Source organism: Peromyscus eremicus, chromosome 1 (genome assembly GCF_949786415.1).
Source record: "Peromyscus eremicus chromosome 1, PerEre_H2_v1, whole genome shotgun sequence".
Lineage (NCBI taxonomy): Eukaryota > Metazoa > Chordata > Mammalia > Rodentia > Cricetidae > Peromyscus > Peromyscus eremicus.
The window spans coordinates 189,049,468-189,071,983 of record NC_081416.1 but is presented as its reverse complement, the minus strand read 5'-3'; the positions used below and the strand labels follow the sequence as shown (position 1 = coordinate 189,071,983).

General features: G+C 36.3%; 2 protein-coding genes across 2 annotated transcripts in view; both read right to left on the bottom strand.

The window, feature by feature from the left end:
* LOC131903628 (vomeronasal type-2 receptor 116-like) overlaps positions 1-15,408 on the bottom strand; it is a 40,387-nt gene extending 24,979 nt beyond the window's left edge. Inside the window, exons 1-2 of the mRNA XM_059254328.1 lie at positions 15,349-15,408; positions 7,751-7,905 (exon numbers count right to left, since the gene is read on the bottom strand). Of these exons, the coding sequence (XP_059110311.1) occupies positions 7,751-7,905; positions 15,349-15,408 (215 nt within the window). The remainder of the gene's footprint in view (positions 1-7,750; positions 7,906-15,348) is intronic.
* A 35-nt stretch (positions 15,409-15,443) lies between these two features.
* Positions 15,444-22,516, bottom strand: part of LOC131903619 (vomeronasal type-2 receptor 116-like) — a 73,383-nt gene continuing 66,310 nt past the window's right edge. Inside the window, exons 9-13 of the mRNA XM_059254317.1 lie at positions 21,569-22,375; positions 20,639-20,857; positions 19,001-19,124; positions 18,329-18,331; positions 15,444-16,372 (exon numbers count right to left, since the gene is read on the bottom strand). Of these exons, the coding sequence (XP_059110300.1) occupies positions 15,444-16,372; positions 18,329-18,331; positions 19,001-19,124; positions 20,639-20,857; positions 21,569-22,375 (2,082 nt within the window). The remainder of the gene's footprint in view (positions 16,373-18,328; positions 18,332-19,000; positions 19,125-20,638; positions 20,858-21,568; positions 22,376-22,516) is intronic.

The following is a 22,516-nucleotide window of genomic DNA, read 5'->3' as shown; positions in this document are numbered from 1 at the left end:
CATCTACCAAGTCAATCTCTACTGCTGCTTTGAAATTAGTTCACTGATATTAGTCCAGAATCTTTATAATTTCAAGACAAAATGAAAATCAGTATCTCTCCAGGAATCTTCACAGGCTATAATACCAGATTTGGACTGCTGAGACATCTAGTCTCTTCAATTGAACTACTGGGTTTTCAGTCTCTCCAATGTGAGATATCTATTTCCATTGCTGACCAGCCTGGAACACAACATGGAAACTTATCTCATAAATCTCATAAATATACACATATATGTATATATTCTCTATGCTGTCTTACTTTAAGGAATCCAGACTAATACAGTGTATTTTCTGTACCCTCATGCTCTACTGTGTGAGTAGTGGTTATTATAAGTTCTTATTAGTCTACTCACCAGACCTACTACTATTTGTTCTTTCATATGATGGTCTAAAATCTCTCTAAAACAAAGAAATAAATAGAACTGTGTAGCTAGAGTTTTCCTGCCTGGCCCACAGTCAGGACAAATCTCTATCACCCGCCAGTCCCATAGCCACTCAGATCCAACCATGTAAACACAGAGACTTATATTGCTTACAAACTGTATGGCCATGGCAGGCTTCTTGCTAACTGTTCTTGCAGCTTAAATTAATCCATTTCCATTAATCTATACCTTGCCATGTGGGTCGTGGCTTACCGGCATCTTCACATGCTGTTTCTCATCGTGGGGGCTGGCAATGTCTCTCTCAGCCTTTTACTTCCCAGCTTTATTCTCCTCCTTGTCCTGCCTATACTTCCTGCCTGGCCACTGGCCAATCAGTGATTTATTTATTGACCAATCAGCAACACACTTGACATACAGACCATCCCACAGCAGTACTGTATGTTTTTATATCATTCATACCCCATAAATTCTCATAAAGACAGAAGTAGATAAAACAAATACCTAACAGTTATTTTCTGCTGGATATACCTTTCTTTCTTTGGATCCATGCACTGATATATTTACAAAATTCTGCTGCAAATAATGAAATGCTTTGCTGGCTGTAGTGGCACACGCCTGTAATCATAGCACTTGGGACGCTGAGGCAGCCAGATCTCTGTGAGTTTGAGGCCTGCCTGGTCTACAGAGTGAGATCCAGGAAAGGTAAAAAGCTACACAGAGACACCCTGTCTCAAAAAACAAAAAAAATTAATAATAAAATTCTTAACCTGCAGATATAAACATTACTGATGTGAATTTACTTAATATGTTTATAGTCTGAGAACTCAAACAGCATTGCAGTTTCAAAGAAGTACTTGTCACCAATATCTTTTGGTAGATGTAATGCAAATGAATGGAGAGAGAGAGACACACACACAGAAGGAAACAGAGAGAGAGAGAAAAAGACAGAGACAGCGAGATGAAAGAAGAAAGAGTAATATTGAGCAGAGTGAAATGTATGCATGTTATTTTAATTGTTTTTAGTGTTTTTTATAATGTAAAATAATTTTAAATTCCAATGTATTTCATTCATATTCTTCCACTCTCTCAGGTCCTTCCAGATCCTCTCCTTCTCCCTATCCTCCAAATTCAAGTTCAGTCTCAAAAAACAAGCAGAAGCTCAGTAAAAGAAACCACACAAAATCCAAGAGAAGAAAATAAAACAATACTACCAAAGAAAACAAACCCCTCCAAATTATAACCAAATAAAATCACACACTCAAAACTGTGAAGTTTATTATACTGTGATCAACAGCTCCTGAACATGAGGCCTACCCTAAAGTGATTGATATACACACTGTCACTATATAGGAGAAAACTCAATTTCCCTATCACAACAGGTTAAAAAAATGATTCATATTTATTGTTTGTGTTACACCATGATGCTTTATTTCCATGTGATTTCAATACTTTGAAAACTCACTGCAGGGCACACCTCTAACAGCTGGCATCAGATGGACAGCATTTCATTAACTCTCCTTACCTACATTTATAGAGAAAATGACCCAAGGTACTCCACATTATGCACATTTGCTGAAGAGATTCAAACATTTTCTCAATTTATTTTGTTTTACTTAAATTTATGTAAAGACATCTTTCCATTAATATATGGACAGTCATTCTGGGAAAAACTCCATTAATCTTATAAATTAATGCTAGTTTTTATTCCAAGTACAAAACAATCATATACACTACCAATACCAATATTAATATATTTCATGATTCTTATAATGCTAGTCCAATAGTAGATTATTAACATAATATTGAGTTTCCAAGTGTACTTTGTTTTGTTTTATTTTTCTATTGTATAATTTAGAACATTTAATTAGCAAATAATGCATTTAATAAGGGTACAATGGGAAGATTTGGGCTATGTGAATTTCGCATTCTAATCTGTACATTCACATTCAGTAATACATCTATCACAACTACAGTGGTGATTTTGCATGAGGACTAAGTTCAGCAAAATACATACGTAATCATGGTTCAGTAAAAAAAAAACATTGATTATTAATTGCATTCATCCTACTTTGTTCTGCTCATTCACACTCTTCATAATTGAAAGATTAAATCCTTTTAGGATATTGGGAATTCACGTTAAACCACTGTTTTCTTTACCCCATAAGTCCTGTCACTATAGAATATATTACATATTTGCAGAATTCAGCAATGTAAAGTGTCCAGAACCACATGTATCTTTGCTGACTAACCCTATTCCTCGGTGGTGTCTCTCCTTCCTTTACAATTCTGACATACACACAGGTTCAATTCACACTCCCATTTTGATAGGGCCACTTACCCACACTCTTGACACAGGATTTCCTTTATGAACTTTCATTGTGGGCTATCTTTCTGTATGCTGTGAATAAGTGTTGGTCCCATTGGTTAATAAATAAAGCTGCATTGGCCTATGGCAGGGCAAGGGGGCCAGCTGTGACATCCAAGAGTGACAGAGAAGAAGAGCAGGGGGAGGGCAGGTGCTGTGAGCCAATGCCAAGAGAATCAACACATGAGAGAACAGGTAGTGCCCCAAAGCCATGTGGCAACACATAGATGAATAGGAATGGGTTGAGTTAAGTTGAAAGAGCTAGCTAATATAAGCTAAAGCCATAAGCCATACATTTTGTAATTAATAAAAGCCTCTGAATGATTATTTTATAAGTGACTGTGGGACAATGGGTAGGATAGATTCATCCCCACATCAATGCTGGGCAGGACCAGAGAAACTTCTGGCTTCATTTGGTCCCCAACGTTTTAGCAAGAATTTCTACCCAAAACCTGAGAAAGCTTTAAAGAAGTTTTCTAAAGTGGAGCAAAGAGCAGCTTCCTAGTTGTGTCTCTCAGGCAAGCTATAATACAAAGTTGCCTCAGCATGGAGGCTTGAGCTACAGTATGGTGTGTTCAGGGCTTGTAGGCTTGCATGGCAGATTCCCACCACAGTACACAGAGATGTCTCCAAGCCATGCAGTGCACTGCATGGGGGATTTAGCTTTTGCTAGTACAGACAAAGAAAATGGGTTTCTGGGCTACATACTGCTTGATGGAGGCATAGACCCACTGCTTCCTAGAGTTGGTGGTAAACATAGCTCCGCCATGTTAGGAAGCCAAGAGGAATGGAGTCAGCACCCAAGTCTGCTGCTTTGGTCCTAGCCATACTGGAGTTTAAAACAATGGACAGAAAGTAATATATATATATATATATATATATATATATATATATATATATATATATATATATATATTATAATTATATATATATAATTCCCTGAAAAGGAGAATAAAGTAATATAAAAATATTAAGCCACACAAAGATGGAAATTACACAGCCAGTCTGTATTGTGATGTATTTGGGATTTTTTACTGGAGAGAGACATTTGATTATAAAGGCTACACAGTTAAACCAATATGTATATTTTAATGGTATCTTGACTTTAAAATTTGTGTCTAGGAATATGTTGCTTTGGAAAAGAGGTTCTGTTTTTGTTTCCACAGAAGATTAGAACCTGTGGATTGCTTCTAGGCTAATATGGTTGGATCAACCAAGACCACTGAAAGGTCAATAAAACCTTAAACACTACTACAGCCATATTTTAACTATAATTCTTAATTTTCTCAGGATCCCCATAAGATTGTCAGAACCCCCAACCAACAGGAAGTAGTATTAGAAGCTATGCCCAATTTTCCAAATATTGTTTATAAATGTTTATTTTTATTTAAAAGTGGTTGATTATAAATTCAATCTCTTTCTAAAAAGAAAAGGGGTATAGATATAACAGGATAAAAGGGTAGATTATTGAACCTACCTTTAAAGAGCACAACTTGTTTGAAATGTTTTACATTGCTATGGATTATGTTTTATTGATACAAATTTAAAGTTAGTTTTGTTACACTATATATATATATATATATATATATATATATATATATATATATATATTCCTATTGAAGGTATTATGTTTATGCATCTCATTTAAAAATGTAATATACTGTTAAGAAATACAAATTAATAGTCAGTTTGTTTTGGTTTTTCAAGATGGTTTTCTATGTATAGTTTTGGTGCCTGTTCTGGATCTCAAATGATAGACCAGGCTAGCCTCAAACTCATAGAGATCCACCTGGCTCTGCCTCCAGAGGGCTAGGATTAAAGGCATGTGCCACCACCACCCAGCTAATAGTCAAATTTATAGTCATGTTAGTTTAGTTTTTCTTAGATATACAAAGATACACTTCAAGTGGGTAGGTAATCTTCAAACACTTCAGAGACCGACAAAATGTGGCATTTGAAGTGTTTTAAGAGCTTAGACTTTTCTGGATATTGAGACATGTCTGCTCCTGGCAGCACCAATCTACTTCAGAGAAGATGATGGGTATTGAAGCATCTCCACATGGAGCTTACTTTCTTTATGTCAAAAGTTAGCCATTTGGGAAAACAAACAAACAAACAAACAAACAAATGTTCTTGCCTGGATTGCTTGACAATATGTTGTATAACTGGACATTCAGGACCCATAGGAAAATGAACACTGAATTTTGCAAAACAAGGCAAGGTTGTCCTCCAGGTTCTTGCTTTGCAGAGGAGACTGCCAGACCTTGTTCAGGAAACAGGAAGAAGTGACTGAGAAATTATAGGCCTATAGGCTGAAGATAGACACCCCAACATTAAGAAGGAACTTTGGATGACTTTGCAGGCAGCCAGAATTTGTCATTTCTAGAATTTTGGAAGTTGCTTACAATGCACTGCATGTTTACTTAGGTAATATTATATCTTTCTGGGGTCTTTGATGGAGTTGGACTAGATAGTTATAATTATAGTTTTTCCTTTGTTATGGTAAAAGGTAAATAAGACATAAAACATTAGATTCACAAATATAGGATAGGTGATAGTATATTTTATTTAATTTTACCAAATACAAATAGATTGGATACTGTAACTCTTGCTTGATAACTTACGTTATATAACACTTTACTGTAAAAGTTAAAACTCTCCTTCTTGTTTAGACAGAAAAGGGGAAGTGCTGTGGGATGTCTTCCTATATGCTGTGAATATTTGTTGCTCCCATTTGATAATAAATAAATCTGCATTGACCTATGGCAGGGCAGAATGGAGCCGGTGGGAAATCCAAGTGAGATAGAGAAGAAAAGTCAGGTCAGGGCAGATGCTGTGAGCTGCTGCCAGGAGAAGCAAGATATGAGAGAATAAGTAATTCCACAAAGCCATGCATCAACATACAGATTAATAGGAATGGTTTGAGTTAAGTTGAAAGAGCTAGCTAATATAAGCTAAAGCCATAGGCCCTAAAATAGTAATTAAAATAAGCCAGGCTGACTACTTTATAAGTGGCTACAGGACCATGGGTGGGAGAAATTCATCCCGACTGCAGGGCCAGACATGATGAGAGAAACTTCCAGCTACAAACTCTACTTGCACAATGCAACATGAAGCACACAACACTAGATCTTTTCTGAGTTACTGATCAAACTTCCCAAGTCTCTTTATCTGGGACATGTGCTATAGGGAAGCAGCCAATACCTGAGATATGGCTCTGTTATTCCATGTGTTTCCCCCAATTATCAACTTACATGTGAAGACTGCAACTATGCACCTATGTGGAGCGTGCTGTAAGGACCAGCTGACCTGTGCAAGAGTACTTGAATAGGGGAGTGAGGATTAAGAAAGAAACAAAAGACAGAAGACAGAATCAGGATGGCTCACAGTGAATACTGCAGCAGCCCTAAATTTATTTCTCATAGCCTTTTTATACCCAAAACAAGGCTGGGGGTCACAAAAGACCTTCTTATCATGGTTCAAGGAACAAACAAACATGAACAACTCCTTAATTATCAAAACATTTAGTAACCACACCTTTGACCTAACACCCTGTTACTTGGCCAAGACCAGTCCTTTAGACAAACATTCTGTTACTCAGCCTTGAGTAGCAAAGCCAAATTTGAACTCTCTGACCTTAAGTCAAGATGGAATCAAACCACAAGCTGGAGTCCTTGTGGGATCTCACAATTCCCCTCTTTATTTTCTAAGGATGCCCCGAACGTCTCAGATGACTGTCCCTGTATTAGGTTGCCTTTTTCAACTAACCAGTCTTATCCTTCTTAGTCTCATGAATCACATCATTCACTCACTGCTTAGATAGAAAAATGGTAAAAAAGGACTCATCTGTCTTTAACTACCAGCCTCTGGAAAATTTCAAGGGCCGTTGCAGAGCTTAACTCCATGTAGCTCTGAACCAACTTTCCACCAAGAGTTCACAAATAACTTGATAATAATAGGCAAGCAAATAATGTCTAGCAATACACATGTTCCTTATGGCTGCAATACACTCTAATAAGGGAGTAAGGATGACTAAGATGGAATGACCTTTTTAAATTGGTCAAGGATGTCTTTAGCAGTTTTAGCTGCATCAAAATCCAATATTGCCTTTTTAACCACATCGAATCTAAGGACTCAATAGCATCACACAACATTCCTAAGGGGAACTCTAAACTTTTTCCATCCAGTAACACTTTCATTGTGAAAAGAAGTTACAAAGAATAATGGGTTAACACAATAACTCTAGTATGATTATTAAAAATGGACACACAATTGGTTAATTACAATTCTCATAACTTACACTAAAAAGAGGGTGCATTAACACAAGCTAATACTGATCTGTTCAAGAGACAAGAAAATGTGCCTTTTTGTTGTTGGTGTGGTAAGAGTATCTCCATAATTCTGAACGTTTTTATTATCCCTCTTCTAAAATCCAGTGCATCACTGCCTCTGGCTTCCAAAGATAACTGAGCTGATCCAGTCCCTGAGTACCAAATACCAGTAACAAAACTTTAATCCAACTCTTTCTCATCATTTTGGAGGGCCTCTTCAGTATCTTCTATTTTAGTTTCCTGACCAGTCTAGGACATATCTCTGAAATCCAGTGATACTATTTTAAAGAGAGTCTTCAGCCACACATTGCTTTCATAATAGTGTTAGATTGCTCCAACCAGTCTCTTTCCCACAGAGGGAAATCTCTGAGGCACTTGTTTTCAGGCCTTCTATTTCCTTTTGTCAACAAAAGATGAACACTATACCGGCAAAGTGACCTCCTTGTCCCAAGATATAGTGTGGATAAATGGCCAAACACCCAGTCACAGGTTTATTTTGGAAAAATGGATAGGCTTTCTCAGCTGGATCTAGAATAATTAAAACTCACAGTGGTCTGGAAATTTGTATAGCATGTCTGTCAAGAAGCTAAGAATCATTAACCATAACCATAATCTCCTTCCTTTTCCATACTAGAGGATTAAACATTGGAGGATCAGGAACATGGGTTCAGTAAATCCCAAACCCTCTGGGAGAGCAACAGCATCCACAAGATCATCTGGCCTGGCATTCCTCTCTTCTGTACACCACACCAAATGCTGAGGCAGCCATCGAGCTTCATTTTCTTCCTGTGAAAAAATGCAAACATGTCCTTGACCCCATATCAAAAGAGGGTTGTGGCCCTTTCACAACCCAGTGTAAAGATCCTTCCATTTCACCTCAGCAAAAGTTGTTCAAATGCTGTCAATCCAGAATATATATGTGGCAGATTGCTCATGGGCATCCATTTTCAAAATATTTAAAATAAGGATGGAGTAATTGAATGAAATATATGGTGACTGAGGATATAAGTCCCCCTTTTTATTTTTTGAAGATGGATCTTGAGACTGCTATGGGCTCATTCAACAATACCTTGTCCTTTAGGATTATAAGGAATGACTGTGTTATGCTCAGTTTTCCATTGGGAACAAAACTGCTAAAATTCTTTACTAATATAACCCAAACCATTATCTGTTTTTATAATATTAGGAATCCCATATATGAAAAACATTTTAAGCAATGAGCTATCCCATGCTTGGTAGCTTCCCCAATTTGCCCAACAGCCATCAAAATCCCTGAATATGTATTGACTATCAAATGCACATATTTTCATTTGCCACATTCTGCAACATGAGTAACATCCATTTGCCATAAATGATTGAAAAGACAGTATCAAAGACTTACCCTTAAGGAAGGCACAGGAAAATATTGATGACACACATCACATTGCTTAACAATCTGACTAGCAACTTCCCTCGTAAGGCCAAATTGTTTTCTTAAACTTCTGCTATTCTGATAATGAAGGGCATGTGACTGTTGAGCCATTTCTACCTGGGACAAGGTGACCATCTGCATTAATTTATCAGCTGATGTTATTATCATTAGCTAGAGGGGCAAGAAGATTACAATGAGCATAATATGAACCACAAAGCATGACAACTTTATTTGATAAATGGCATCTTGAATTTGCTGAAATAACATCCTAACCTTATCATTAGTAGTCCCAATGCAGGAAACAGTCTCTGTAAATTGAAGGCCTCTAAAATATAATGACTATCAGTATACAAATTAAATGAGCCATTTACAAAAAAAAAAAAAAAACCTGGAAAACCATAGGCACATCTCAAAATTCTATTAACTGAGCTGAAGCTGGAGCTGTTTGTACTACATAACCTTTACCATTAATGACATGAGCAGCTCTTCCATTGAAGGAACCATCAGTAAAAACCAGCATAACATCTTTCATGGTATCTTTTACCACAACTTTAGGAAATATAAATAAAGGCATTCGGGTAAATTGAAACAATCAATCAGCTGGAAAATGATTATCAATTTGGACCCAAAACTGAGCAAAAGCAATTGCCCATAAATCATTATATTAAAATAAACAATCAGCTTGTTGTTTAGTAAAAGGAACGTTGATCACACTTGGTTCTCTACCAAAATATCACTTAGAATCTATCCAGGTTTTCTGTGTTAAACAAGCTGCTGCTTCATAATAAGAGTTCACCTCTCAGGCTGGTGAAACAGCTAGATTCAAACACAGTAATGGCCCTTTTGCAATAACACAGCTGTTGGAGTATGTCATGTAGGAAGCACAGAGATTCCCCATGGTTTTGCATAGTCAACATAGCATACTTGCTGATGTTGAATGGCATGCTCCACCTGAGCCAGTACTTGTCCAGCAACTTCTGTAAGATAACTAGGGAAACTAGGATCACTGTTTCCTGTAAGAATCTCACTGAAGGGCTCCAGATCTCCCACAGACAACTTCAAATAGGGCCATAGCCATTGAATATCCCCAATAATTTTTTAAAACCATTCAAAGTTTGCAAGCTATGTTTCTTCATTTCCATTTTCTAAGGTTTAATATCTTTAGAATACAATAAATGTCCCAAATACTGAAAAGGCAGCTGTCTTTCCACTTTCTTGGGGCAATTAACAACCCTGCATGAACAAGACTCTGCTGAAGCTGTACAGATGTGGCAAGCAAAACTCCTTCATTTTTATGGGTAAGCAAACTATCATTTATATAACACAGTGGATTACTCTTGGTATTCTTTGATTTACATTTATTAACCTAAAGCTTCCCTCTCTTGAATCCACAACAGGTAATCCTCTCCTGACAGGCAAGCTTTGACCATCTGTTTCCAATCTCTGTGAGGCAAGGCTGCTATTGATCCCCGGTAACATTTGAAATCCTTGCACATCCTCCCCTCTGCTAGCTGTTCTCTAACACTAGCTTGCAGGGGAGATGCATGACTAAGGGTGAGGGTTTGCCGTGTTCCTGGAGGACTTTGCACCATAGCAATCATGGGCAAATTTTCTACCCTAATAGACGCGGGCCCCCAGGTAGATCTAGTCCAGCCCCTTCTGTAGAAAAAGGAGTGCTCTTCCAAGCAGAGGAGTCCCGCAGAGACAAAATTTGTGCTTCTTAATATTCATGGTCAGAAGCAGAGCAGGTGAACACTCCTGATTATGCTATTTAGTGGTTTCTTCCTTAAGCTTAGCTTCATCACCAGGATTGAACTGATCATCATCAAACAATTTTGTAAAGGAGTCTTGTCTAGTGGCTCCTCTGGTGGCATTGAATGTTTGGTTTCACTTTTAACCATTTCAGGGGGAAATACATTCTGCTATTCATGGCACAATCGAAATTGCCCCTGATAAGTGCCCATGGAATAAAAGCATTCACTGGTACCTCTCTAGGCCCATGCTCATCCTAATGCTGTTGGATTTTCACTCCAATTCTCCCCCATGTGTCTGTGTCCAAGGTCCCAAGCTTGGGAACCCAAGGGCACTCCTGCTTTACAACCTCTAAAATTTTCTGTATTTACTGCTGCCTTACTTTTTAGCTCCTCTGGCTTTTAAAATATCTTTAAGCAAATGTACAAACAGATGTCTACTATTACCCTGCCTCATATTTACAATTTTATTCCCGAATTACTCATTGCACTTACACTTTAATAATATCTGAGTTCTCCATTCACTTGAGTGTGCTTCACGAAACCACCTGTTTTCAGGTTCCATGTTTGGGCACCCCATGTCAGGACCAGCCAACTTGTCCAATAGTACCTGATTAGGGGAGTGAGGATTAAGAGAGAAAAATACAAGAGACAGAAGACAGAATCAGGAGGGCTCTCAGTGAATACTACAGCAACCCCAAATTTATTTCTCATAGCCTTTTTATACTCAAAGCAAGGGGTGCAAAAGGCCTTCTTTCTCACCGTGGTTCAAGAAACAAACAAGCATAAACACCTTCTTAACCATCAAAACATCTAGTAACCACACCTTTGTCCAAACATCCTTTTATTGAGCCTTGAGGAGCAAAAACAAGCTTGAACTCTCTGATCTTAAGTCAAGATGGAATCAGGCCACAAGCTGGAGTCAGTGTGTCTCCCACAAGAATGTCCTTGTGTTTCTCTCAGTTTCCTCAGGATCTGTTGTAAAGTCATCTCTTTCATATCTAGCTTCATTAATTTAGATATTCTCTCTCATTTTGTTGACTAATTTGGCTAAGACCTTGTCATTTCTTGATTTCTTTGAGGAAACAACCTTTCATTTCTTTTATTCTTCGTTTGGTTTATGCTATTGTTGTTTGTTTCTATCTCATTGATTTCATCCTTGATTTTTATAGCCATGATTTCTAGCCCTCCTATTTCTTTTTATCTACCATTTTCAAATATTGTTTTTCTAGAGAATTCAAGTTTGTAATGAAGTTATTAATAAGAAATCACTCCAGTGTTTTTATTTAGGCATTCAGTGCTTTGAAATTGCTTCTTAAAACTGCCTTCATTGTGTCTCATACATTGGATATGCTATGTTTTCATTTTCATTCTTGGTTTCTGTTTTGACCCACTGTTTATTCAGTAGTGAGTTGTTCAGCTTCCATGAGTTTGTATATTTCCTATTGATATTGTTGATATGCAGCTTTAATTCATAGTGGTAGGTTATAGTCTATGGTATTATTTCAGTTTTCTTATAACTGTGGAGACTTGTTTATTCCTTATTTGTTTTCAATTTTGGAGGAAGTATTGTGAATTCTTGGAATAAAGAAATATTCTTTAGTGTTTGGTTGTTACATTCCATAGGTGTCTGTCATGTCTATTTGATTCATGATGTTATCTAACTCCAGTGTTTCTTTGTTTAGATTATGTCTGGAAGACCAACTTATTTGTGAGATTAGAGTATTAAAGTCACCTAGTATCACTGGGTTTGGATCAATATGTGATTTTAGCAGCAGTACTGTTCCTTTTACAAACTTTTGTGCCTGGCATTTGTTGCAAAGCTTAAAATTGTTGTATGTTTCCACTATATTTTCCCTTTGATTAATATGTCATATCCTTCTCAACCTACTCTGTTTAGTTTGGGTTTGAAATTTATTTCATCATATAATATAAAATAGCTATGCCTGCTTTCATCTTAGATTCATTTCCTTGTAATATTTTATAATCTTTTTAAAGTATGCAGTGAATGACCTTGATTGTGAAGTGTATATCTTGGAAGCATCAGAAAAATGCACCTTGTTTTTTTTTACTCGAGTTGTTGGTCAGTATATGATGTCAATAGAATGTTAGGCTCTCCTGTCCCATAGTTAAAATGAAGAAATTATTATTTTCAACATGTTTCTAAAACAAAAAATGTCTATAATGTGAGAAATTTTAGTCTCATTTTTTTAATATTAAAGCTGAGAGTAAGAAGAATTATCTCCATGAATTCATTGTCATTCAAGTATAAATTAATTTATTCCATTGTTTTTATTAGAGGACAACTTTTTTTTTACTCTCTATTGACTTTATTGTCCAGATTCACCTTTGATCAAGCATCATTATTCTTTGGAGGGGGCTAGCCTTAACACATGTTCCCTTAACAAACATATTTGGTGTACTCTCTCTCTTTTTTTATTCATTTTATATACCAACCACAGACCCCTCTCTTTCTTCCTCCTGCTCTGCCCCAGCCTTCCCCCCTCCCCAACCCACCTCCACCAGGGTAAGTTCATCCTCTCCTTAAACAATGGAAGTTCTCCCATGGGAGGACAGCTAAGTCTGGTACATTTGGATAAGGGAGGACAAAGCCATTCCTGTCCACATCAAGGGTGAGCAGGGTGTCTCATCACAGGTAATGGGATCCAGAAAGCCAGTTCCTGCAACAGGGATAGATCCTGATCACACAGGGTCCCTCAAACAGACCCAGCTACACAATCATCTCCCATATGTAGAAGGTCTACTCTGGTTCCATGCAGAATCCACAGCTGTAGAGGACAACTCTTTAAGAGTTTGATGTGAATTGAAGGATAATTAATTTCACAACATATTTAATTACTTAGCAAGGGAAGATAAAGAACAACATTAAAAAATATATAGAAGATATAAATCCACTTTAAATGCCAGTTAATAGAACTGCACTGTTATTTTTCATATTATAGTAAAATTACATCATTTTCCCTTCACTTCTTCCTGACTAAATGATCCTGAATACCTATTCTTTCTTGATTACAAAATCATGCATGCTTTTTTTAAGTTGTTACTACATATATATATTGAAATATCTGTGAGTAAATATTAGGAATATAAATGTATGTATAATTCCTATATATGATATATACCTTATATAATATATAACCTTTACATATAATTTCCATTATAATATATAAATTATGTACTATATGATTCATATATATGAATACATATAATATGTATAATCCTAAAATGTATATGAATACTATTTTGTCTTACAAATCATTTAGTGTGCTTTGTCTCTTGGAATACTTTTATTTCCTCTGTCAGCTTTACTTTGTTCCCTGTAATCCTAGTGTGGTTGAGGTCTAATGAGGTTTGCCATTCACATCTGCATGCCTATTGTTGTGTACTTAGTTTAGCTCATATTTATGAAGTCATGTTGATCAGACATTATGTGTCTCTATGGGTAACGAATAACATTCCTAAGAGACATAATCTCACAGCAAACCCACAGGTCCTCAGGCACTTAGATTCTTTCTGTTCCATTTTCATCAATGAAACCTGAACCTCAGGGGAGTATTCACTGTAAATGTACCAATTGGAATTGGGATCCACAATCATTCAATTTGATTGCTGTGGTCTTGTATAATAGCATGCATCTGTTTCAATATGACATATCCTTAAAGAGATCTGAAGAATAGACTTAATTGTATGTATGAGAACAAATATTTAGAATGTTTAGGGACTACGCTATTTTAGTAAATTGGCAGTTATAGCTTCTCCTCTGAGATCCAAGACTTCACTAGTTCTTGGTTGATGCTCTGGTTTCCATAACTAGGGTTGATTTCCCTCTTGACAAGCAGTAAATATGTTCAATTACAGCTAACAATAGCATTTGTGAAACCTCCTGGCCTAGTATATAGACATAAGAGCAAAAGAGTCACCACAGCTAGGACAAAACTCACAGTAGTAAAAGTCTAACAATTTTATACAATTTTGCTTTTATTTAATGATGTGGAACGAGAAAATATTTTACTTCATATATTGAATGTATTTGTATGAAATGGTGATGAATTCTGCAGACATGTGTAATAATAAAGTGGCAGGCTGTAACCTATTCACGATTTTAAATGAAGAGTATATAATACTTCAAGGAAAAGCAGTTAATTGGAAACAGCATTCAGATAAATGATGTGAAAATGCCTAGATTAAAAGGGAACTGGTGGTAGTCAGATAGACTTAAAACAGGTGGAAATGTAACATATGTCATGAGAGACAAATAAGGCATCCATGTAGTTAGAACTAGTTACTTGTTCTGATTGACTGACATTTGACATTGTGTAATAAAATATAATTCGATGTAAGTCTACATTCTAACTTAGCATGAAACATATTATTCAATGACTGATGAAATATTATGTTTAAGAAGATTACATTTACATTTTGAAAATCCCATATTCTTCAATATAATAACATAAACATGAATGAAAGCATGATACTTTAAGGAAGGGCCTTGAGACCTTAAGAAACAGATGGATGTTCTTGTACAAATCTGGTATATTAAAAGTTGAATGTAAAATAAAACTTTGATCTATATATTTTACCACAGTTATTGAAAGACAAGATAAAATTTTACTAGGAAACACTTTCAAAATTTAAAACAACATGTGATGAGTACAATTGGAAAAGAGAATATACTTGGTGCTTTCAACAAATTTAAATAAATAACATGAATCTTAGCAGTCTATATTATAGAAGAATATGGTGAGGTGGTGGGACTAGTCATCTTTAATCCCAGAAGAGGTGGTGTGAGGCTGTCCATCTCAGAAGAGCAGAGGCAGATGTAGGTAGATCCCTATGTGTTCAAAACATCATGATTTCACAGAAGGTTTCAGACAAACCCAGATACATACTGAGGTCCTGCTCTTATGAAAATTCAACCTGGATTTCAAGTATGGATAACTCCAATAGCTCCATTATAAAGAGGCTCTAGTACAATTGGATGAATGTAGACAGAAATTTTGCTGTAAGCAGATGACCATGTAGAAGCACAAAGAATCAAACCCATACTCTAATTGCATAATACATATTTTCAGTAGAGATCAGCTGGACTTCATCTTTGAAGTTCATGTTAACTTAATATGAGAACTATGTTGAGTTTTGAACTAGGTTTTGAGAGGGTTATTCCTTCTAGAATGTGGCCTGTTCCTGATATGGTGAACTGAGTTCTTATCTGGCCTTATTAAGATAATATAGCACTTAGGGACAAAAATGAAGCCAAGGAGGGCTGCACTAGAAGCCAAGATAGAGAAGACTTCCATAGCCACCATGACCTTCCCCTTGGTGCTGTGGTAGACCGGGAGGAATGTGATCCACACACAGAAGAACACCAGCATGCTGAATGACAGGAACCTGGCTTCATTGAATGTGTCAGGCAGATTCCGTGACATGAAAGCCATCGTAAAACTCCCAAGTGCCAAAGAGCAGAGATATGCCAGTATACCATGGAAGGCAAAATCTGAGCCTTTGTTACACACAAGGATGATATGTCCATGTTCAGCATGAGCATCTTGGTCAAGGAAGGGAGGAGAGGTCCCTAGCCAGATTCCGCAGAAGACAAGGTGGATCAGAGTACATATGGGGATGATGAAGTTCGGAGCCTTTGATACTATTAACCACCTCACCACTCTCCTTGGAAAAGTAATCTTGAAGGCAATAACCACAGTGATAGCTTTGGCCAACACAGTGGCAAGAGCCACAGTGAAAGCACATCCAAATACCATCTGCTGCAGGATACAGGTTATGGTGTTGGGATGGCCAATGAAGAGCAAGGCACATAGGAAACAAACAGTGAGTGTGCTAAGCAATGTGTAACTAAGGGTCCTATTATTAGCTTTGACAATTGGAGTGTCTCTGTGCTTCACAAAGAGTCCAAGAACCACAGTTGTGAGTACAGAGAAGCACAGAGCTATGGTTGTGAGAGACATCCCCAAGGGGTCCTCATGATTAAGAAAACTCACAGCTTTCTGGAGGCAGTGTTTCTTCTCTGTGTTTGCATAATGATTCTCTGGACATTTCATGCACTGATCCATACCTGATCAGAAATGAAGGTGAGATTTAATTCAAGCTGAAGTTATCACTTATATTCTAAGCCATTTCTCTGTACTTTTTGACAGAACTGCTATCTACATCAATTTCCTTTTTTTCTCAGAGAGAAAGAAACACAAACTCTGTAGTGAACATTTTCATATTTATACCATCCAACTTCCTTATCTGATATTTCAGCTATTATTTTTGTGAACTTATAAAGTGTGTTGATCCAACTCAGCCCTCTTTCCTCTTGCTCCATTACTCTACTTCTCCCACTTTTACTTCCCAAATTAATGTGCTCTCTTGTCTCTTCTTTTTACATTTTAATACTCACTGAGTCTATTCAGTGATGCTAGTATTTACATATTATGGGGGCAACAACTGGAATATGGGCAACATTTCAGAGTCCACAACCTTAAAGAAAAAGTGATGTTCATCATTTGGTAGTAGTTATCAATTACTAGTAGCTTCTCATACAACCCATCTTCTTTATAGTGATATAAATTAAATACACCTTACACTATTCTCTCTTTTATACCTTCAAGGCTCTTGTGCTATTTGTGTATCTCTTTTGGAAGTTATTAGAATACTGAATTAAAATACATAACCATATTTTATTTCTGAAACCACATCATAAGTCATACCACATTATTAATTTGAATAGTGCAAAAGAGGAAGTGTGCTCTTGAAATTATTTTCTTAAAATACTCTTCTCAAACATAGGGTCTCGATTTTCTTATCATTATAAATTGTTTCCTTTTTTCTAATATTGATTCTTCTCTGTGGAAGCTTTAGTGAATAGACATTACTGCATTGTTACAGGCTTGACTAGTGCACTAGTGAATAGTCGTCATTCCAATTGGGGATAGGTCAGAACTATTGAGACAGTTTTAGGGTATGAAATAGAACAGTGTTATAATATTCTGCTCTTGAAAATTCATAAAATTCTTCTTGTATTTGAAGTACAAGAACAGCGATTTATGCACACCAGATTTCCACTGCCATTTTTGTATGATTTGTAAAAAAACTCATCAACAGATTTTTCATTTTATTTTGTTGACAAAATTTTTTAACATATTACTGAATTCACTGTAGTAGAACAAAACTTATTTCTATATACCTTGTAAATAATGTTTCCTTCAGCTATTGTGATATATTGTTATATCTGTTCTCAGGACCTTCTTTCAAGGTATAACCTCAGGCTCTGTTATTTCCTTCTCTTTTATATGGAGGTGTTCATTTTGTTTCTGTTTTCTAAGTTTTAATGGAACTCACATGTATAACTCCATTCCTTACTAAAGGCACATGATACATGTAATAAAAGCTATTGTGTATGTGTGTGTGTGTGTGTGTGTGTGTGTGAATATGTGCATGCACATTCAGTAAAAGTGTGTTTCTTTTGAATAGCAGCTTGAGAGCACAGTCTTTTACATATCAATGTGAGAAATCCATGAAAGTAGTTGCAGAAAGAATGTAAAAGTCAGAGGTCCTGAAATACTTCAAGGGAATAGAAACTTCCAGACACAGCTGGGAAGTTGAATATATAAATTCGAGGTTTGATATCATGCATATAACATGGGAAAGCTCAGGGCAGACCAAATATCATTATGTATGGAGAGTTGGCATAAAGTACTACACTTAACTGAGAAGCTATTTGACCTCATAGCTACTACAAGGGGAAGACACTTTAAACTTTAAAAATGTGGCTTTAGGAATTATTCCATATTCCATCAGGGACTCCACTCCAAAGAGTATTTGGGTAGCAGAAACTGAATTCAATGAGTTTTTCTTAATTTTCTTAACAAGAGGCAAAAGAAGTTAGGTAAGAAAGTGGAAGATTTGGGGGGGTATCAATATGACCAAAATACATAGTATGAAATTCTCAAAGAATATAAAACTTTTTAAAATTTCAAAATTGAAATAAACCTGCTCACAAAATTAGTTTTAGGAATGGAAATACTAGCTTTTAAAGATTTTTATTCCCAATGAAATATGCTGTGAATATGTTCATGAACTATTCTTCTAAATGGAGATTCTATATTCCATTGCAGCTCTTAGGTCTTGGTTCAACTCTCAGTAACAGACCGATGGAACTGCTTTGTGGATATTGTTTTATATACGGTTTCTCAGAATTGTAGCAGAAAAATGGACATAATCCTATTCATTAAGGAAATTTGAAATTTTAGTTATGCAGTATAGTCAATAATTATGTAGTGGGAATATCAAACACAAATTGCTTATTTTCTGTTCTTGCTGGGAAGAATCATTATTAAAATAACCTATCCTACATTTAGGTGAGTTCTAATCATTATGGAAATACAGTGAGGAAAACATCCAATTTGTGCACTTTATTACTATGTGTTAAATTATGTGGGGAAATAAAGCATATTGATTACTATAGAGAAAAGGGGTTTCCTGCAGGAAACAATAGCTGAAGTTGATCAGATATGTAAATCAATTATAAATTTCAGTGCCTACTCTGCACTATTTCAAGACATGGTGATGAACATTTCATATCCTAAATAACAGAAGGAATAAATTTGTCTGACTTGTCTCAGATATTTTTTCAGTTTTCAAGATAATGCAGAATCCTGTAGAAATGTGGAACCATTTCTGTAAGATTTATTCTTACCTGTCTCATTGGAAATCTCATTGTCTGCACAAGGAGTGCAATCATAGCAGCAAACAGCCTTGCCCTCTAGGGTAACTTTCCTGAATCCAGGACCACAGCTCTCAGTGCACACAGACTTAGGAATCTGAGAAAAATGGGAGCAAAGTTAACAAATTCTCATGGTTCATTGAAAGTCTCAGTAATAATTTTTTAATATCACATAATTAATTTGCAAGTTTTATTCCTATATAATTAGAAAGGGAATTTGAGCATCTGTGATCAGTACAAAATTGGTCTAAGGATTACCCATTATTAGACAGTTCGGATCATAATGATGTAGGGACAAGTTTGATGTAGGGAGGCTATAGAAGCCATGACCTAGAAGGTCAAGTGGTCCTTCCAGATGGATCTTGTCTCTCTGTTTGCTTTCTAATGTGTTGAGAAACTTTTATTTCCACCATGACTGTAAATCTTGTTGTCATCTTGACAGGACCTAAAATCGCCATGTAAACAAATTGCTGGGCATCCCTGTGAGTGTTTTTAAAGAAGTTTAAAGGGTTCAATCTAAGAGTGTGCATCACCATTCTATAGGCTTTTGTCTCAGAATTGAGAATGAGAAAAAGGTGATTCGTGGTATTTACTTTTTTGAATTGACTGAGAATATGATGTCATCAGGAACCTTATGCTCCTAGAGCAACAAATTTCCAAAGATAAGAGCTGAAGGCTCATACTGTCATCCAAAAGAAACACTTGCTTAAGTTACATTAGGTATGTATGTATCTTCAGTAGCAGAACAAGAGATAACACACACATGCACACTATAGTATTTCAATTCAAGGGGTGGATAAAAAAATGGTAACTGTTTATCTTCTGTAATTTTAAGTATGGAATCAAAATGAACTACTCAAATTTTAGAAACAGTGAAGGATTTCTAATAGAGACATTGTGGATTGGTTTGAATGAAAAGTGGCAATTATAAACACAGATATGTGAGTATGTATTTCCTCAGTGGTGGTGCTATCTTTAGAGTTATTGCAACTTTGAGAGTTGCAGACTTGTTGGAAGAATTATTTCAGTGGTTGGGGATTGTGCAAATTTATGACCCACACCTAATTCCAGTATTCACTCTCTGCTTCCAATGTGTGGACTGAGACATTTTGTTTCAGGTTCCTGCCCATCTCTCCATGGATGCCACACAGTACAGTAGCATGCCTCCTGAGTATAAAGGACACTCCAGAACCATAAGTCAGGTAAACTCTTTTTTCCAAAAGTCACTTCTGATGATGGTGTTTGATCATAGCAAGAAAATATAACTTATTCAGTGTTCTGTTGTGAATGTAGAGATTTTCTACATCAGAGTGTCCTGTGAGACATTATGAGGATAGCATTTACCACTTCTCAGATGTACTTAATTTGTGTCAAATTGACAAAATTTAACCCAAGCACAACTGAATATTAGCAGACATTTAAAGCTTAAAAACATCAATTTTTAAGAAGCAGGGGATGATAAAGCACTGTCTTCTAGTAGTTATTTTTGTCTTTGTCTACTGGGAAATTTATAGTACAGGGATTTAATTTCAAAAGTAGAAGTTGTTATATTGGGGGATATATTTGTATTATTATGATAAGTTTAATGCATTGAAATAATATGTAACCCACCTCTAAATATCTTTCTGGCCATTGTATCATCTTCTCAGATAAAGTCAACTGTTGACTCTGGGGAGCATTGGGCAAAAAATTTCCTACTTTCACTTTTTTTCCAAGACCCTTTGGAAAATTCCAAAAGTTGAGAATATCATACTTATCATCATCTAACTTTTGTTTCCATTCTAAAGCCATATTGGCTCCCATGTGTATATTCCTCAAGAAAGGATGAAGCTGAAAGTGATGCAAGAATATGTTTTTAATGTAGGTCTGAGATTTTGACCACTAATGGATTATAGAATAACTCTCAATGTTCATTATCTGTGGTGTAGGACACATTACGAATGTAGGCATCATTGAAAGTCAGCAATGTTGACCGAAGTTAATGGAATACAATTCTACATCTGAGGAACAGTCAGCATCAACAACATCTTCTATTCAAACTTAGGAATGCTATGTATGAGTATTGATTGAAGCAAATCTCAATTTCTTTACAAGAAAGCTATACTCATTTACACACAGGGTTCATCCCAAATTTTATTGAGTAAAATGTGGGTACTTATGACTAAAATTCTTAGGTTTCTGATGTAATCATTACAATGAAAAAATTGTGCAGATATTTGTGACATAATTTTTATATTCATTAAAATCATTTCTTCCTTGCCACTAGCATCTTATTCCTCAGCAACATGAACAGAAAGATCTGCACTGACCTGGAAGATACGACAACACGTGAAGAATCTCCTGTGGATGGATACACACACACACATACACACACACACACACACACACACACACACACACACACACACGTATGCATACATGTATGTATATATACATATAATATATGTAAAATACTGAAGTATTTAATATCTACTTTGGTGCCTCTGAAGACTCTCAAAATTTCACATTGTTGATGCTCTAATACAAGGGAAGGAATATTACCTGCCAGGGGAAGAACACCATTCTTTCCCCATTTCCAAATGGTTGCATTTGTAATTGCTGAAGGCTCATCTCATGGAGACTGTGGGCCACAGTATAGACAGCCTTGTATGTATTGTAGCTGTCTTCGCTCATTACTATCTCAAACATATGTCTAGGCAGTAATTCCAAGGAAGCATTGGGTTGGCAATTGTCCAAAAGATGACAATCAAGCTCTGAAAATGAGCACTTGAAGAACAAAAACCACAATTTAGGAAGGTAATTGTCTTCTGGGTATTTATAAGGATTAATTGTTTGGATAAAATTTTTAAATTCAGGCACCTGCTCATGGTGTTGTGAAAAAATGAGACTTCCATGGAATGAATCTAGCAAGAAATAATCAGCATTATTAGTAACATCCCACTCAGAGGTCATGACCCAGACTTTATTCGTCAAAATCTGTTTCGCTATGTTGCTCATTAAACCTTGTAGTGAGTCATTGTCACCATAAATGATGATAATATTGGCCAATGTTTCCTGGACGATGCCAAGACTTTTCCAGTATTTGTATGCTAATGAATTCAAGGTACTTTGGATCATTTCAACAAAAGCGATGCAGACTTGATTTTTCTCCATCTTTTCTCTGATATCTGCTAGAAACTGAGTCCCTCTATGATCATCTCGGATAAGCAGACCAACCCAGGTCCAGCCAAAATGAAGCATCAAAGAGACCATGGCAAGAGACAGAGTTGTGCCTTGGGGGGCCATCTGGTAGAGAGAAGTAAACTGACCTCGGTCACTGAAGATAGGCTCAAAAGGACCAACAGTGAGCTGAAGAGAAAAAAAAATTGGAAACAAGAGAAAGAACAGTGGTATTAAGCACAATCCTTGTTCTGCAGAAACAGATGGAAATGGTTAGCACAATGATGGATTCACCCTGATTGTAAAGGCAAATTTCTCTGAGAGAAGTTT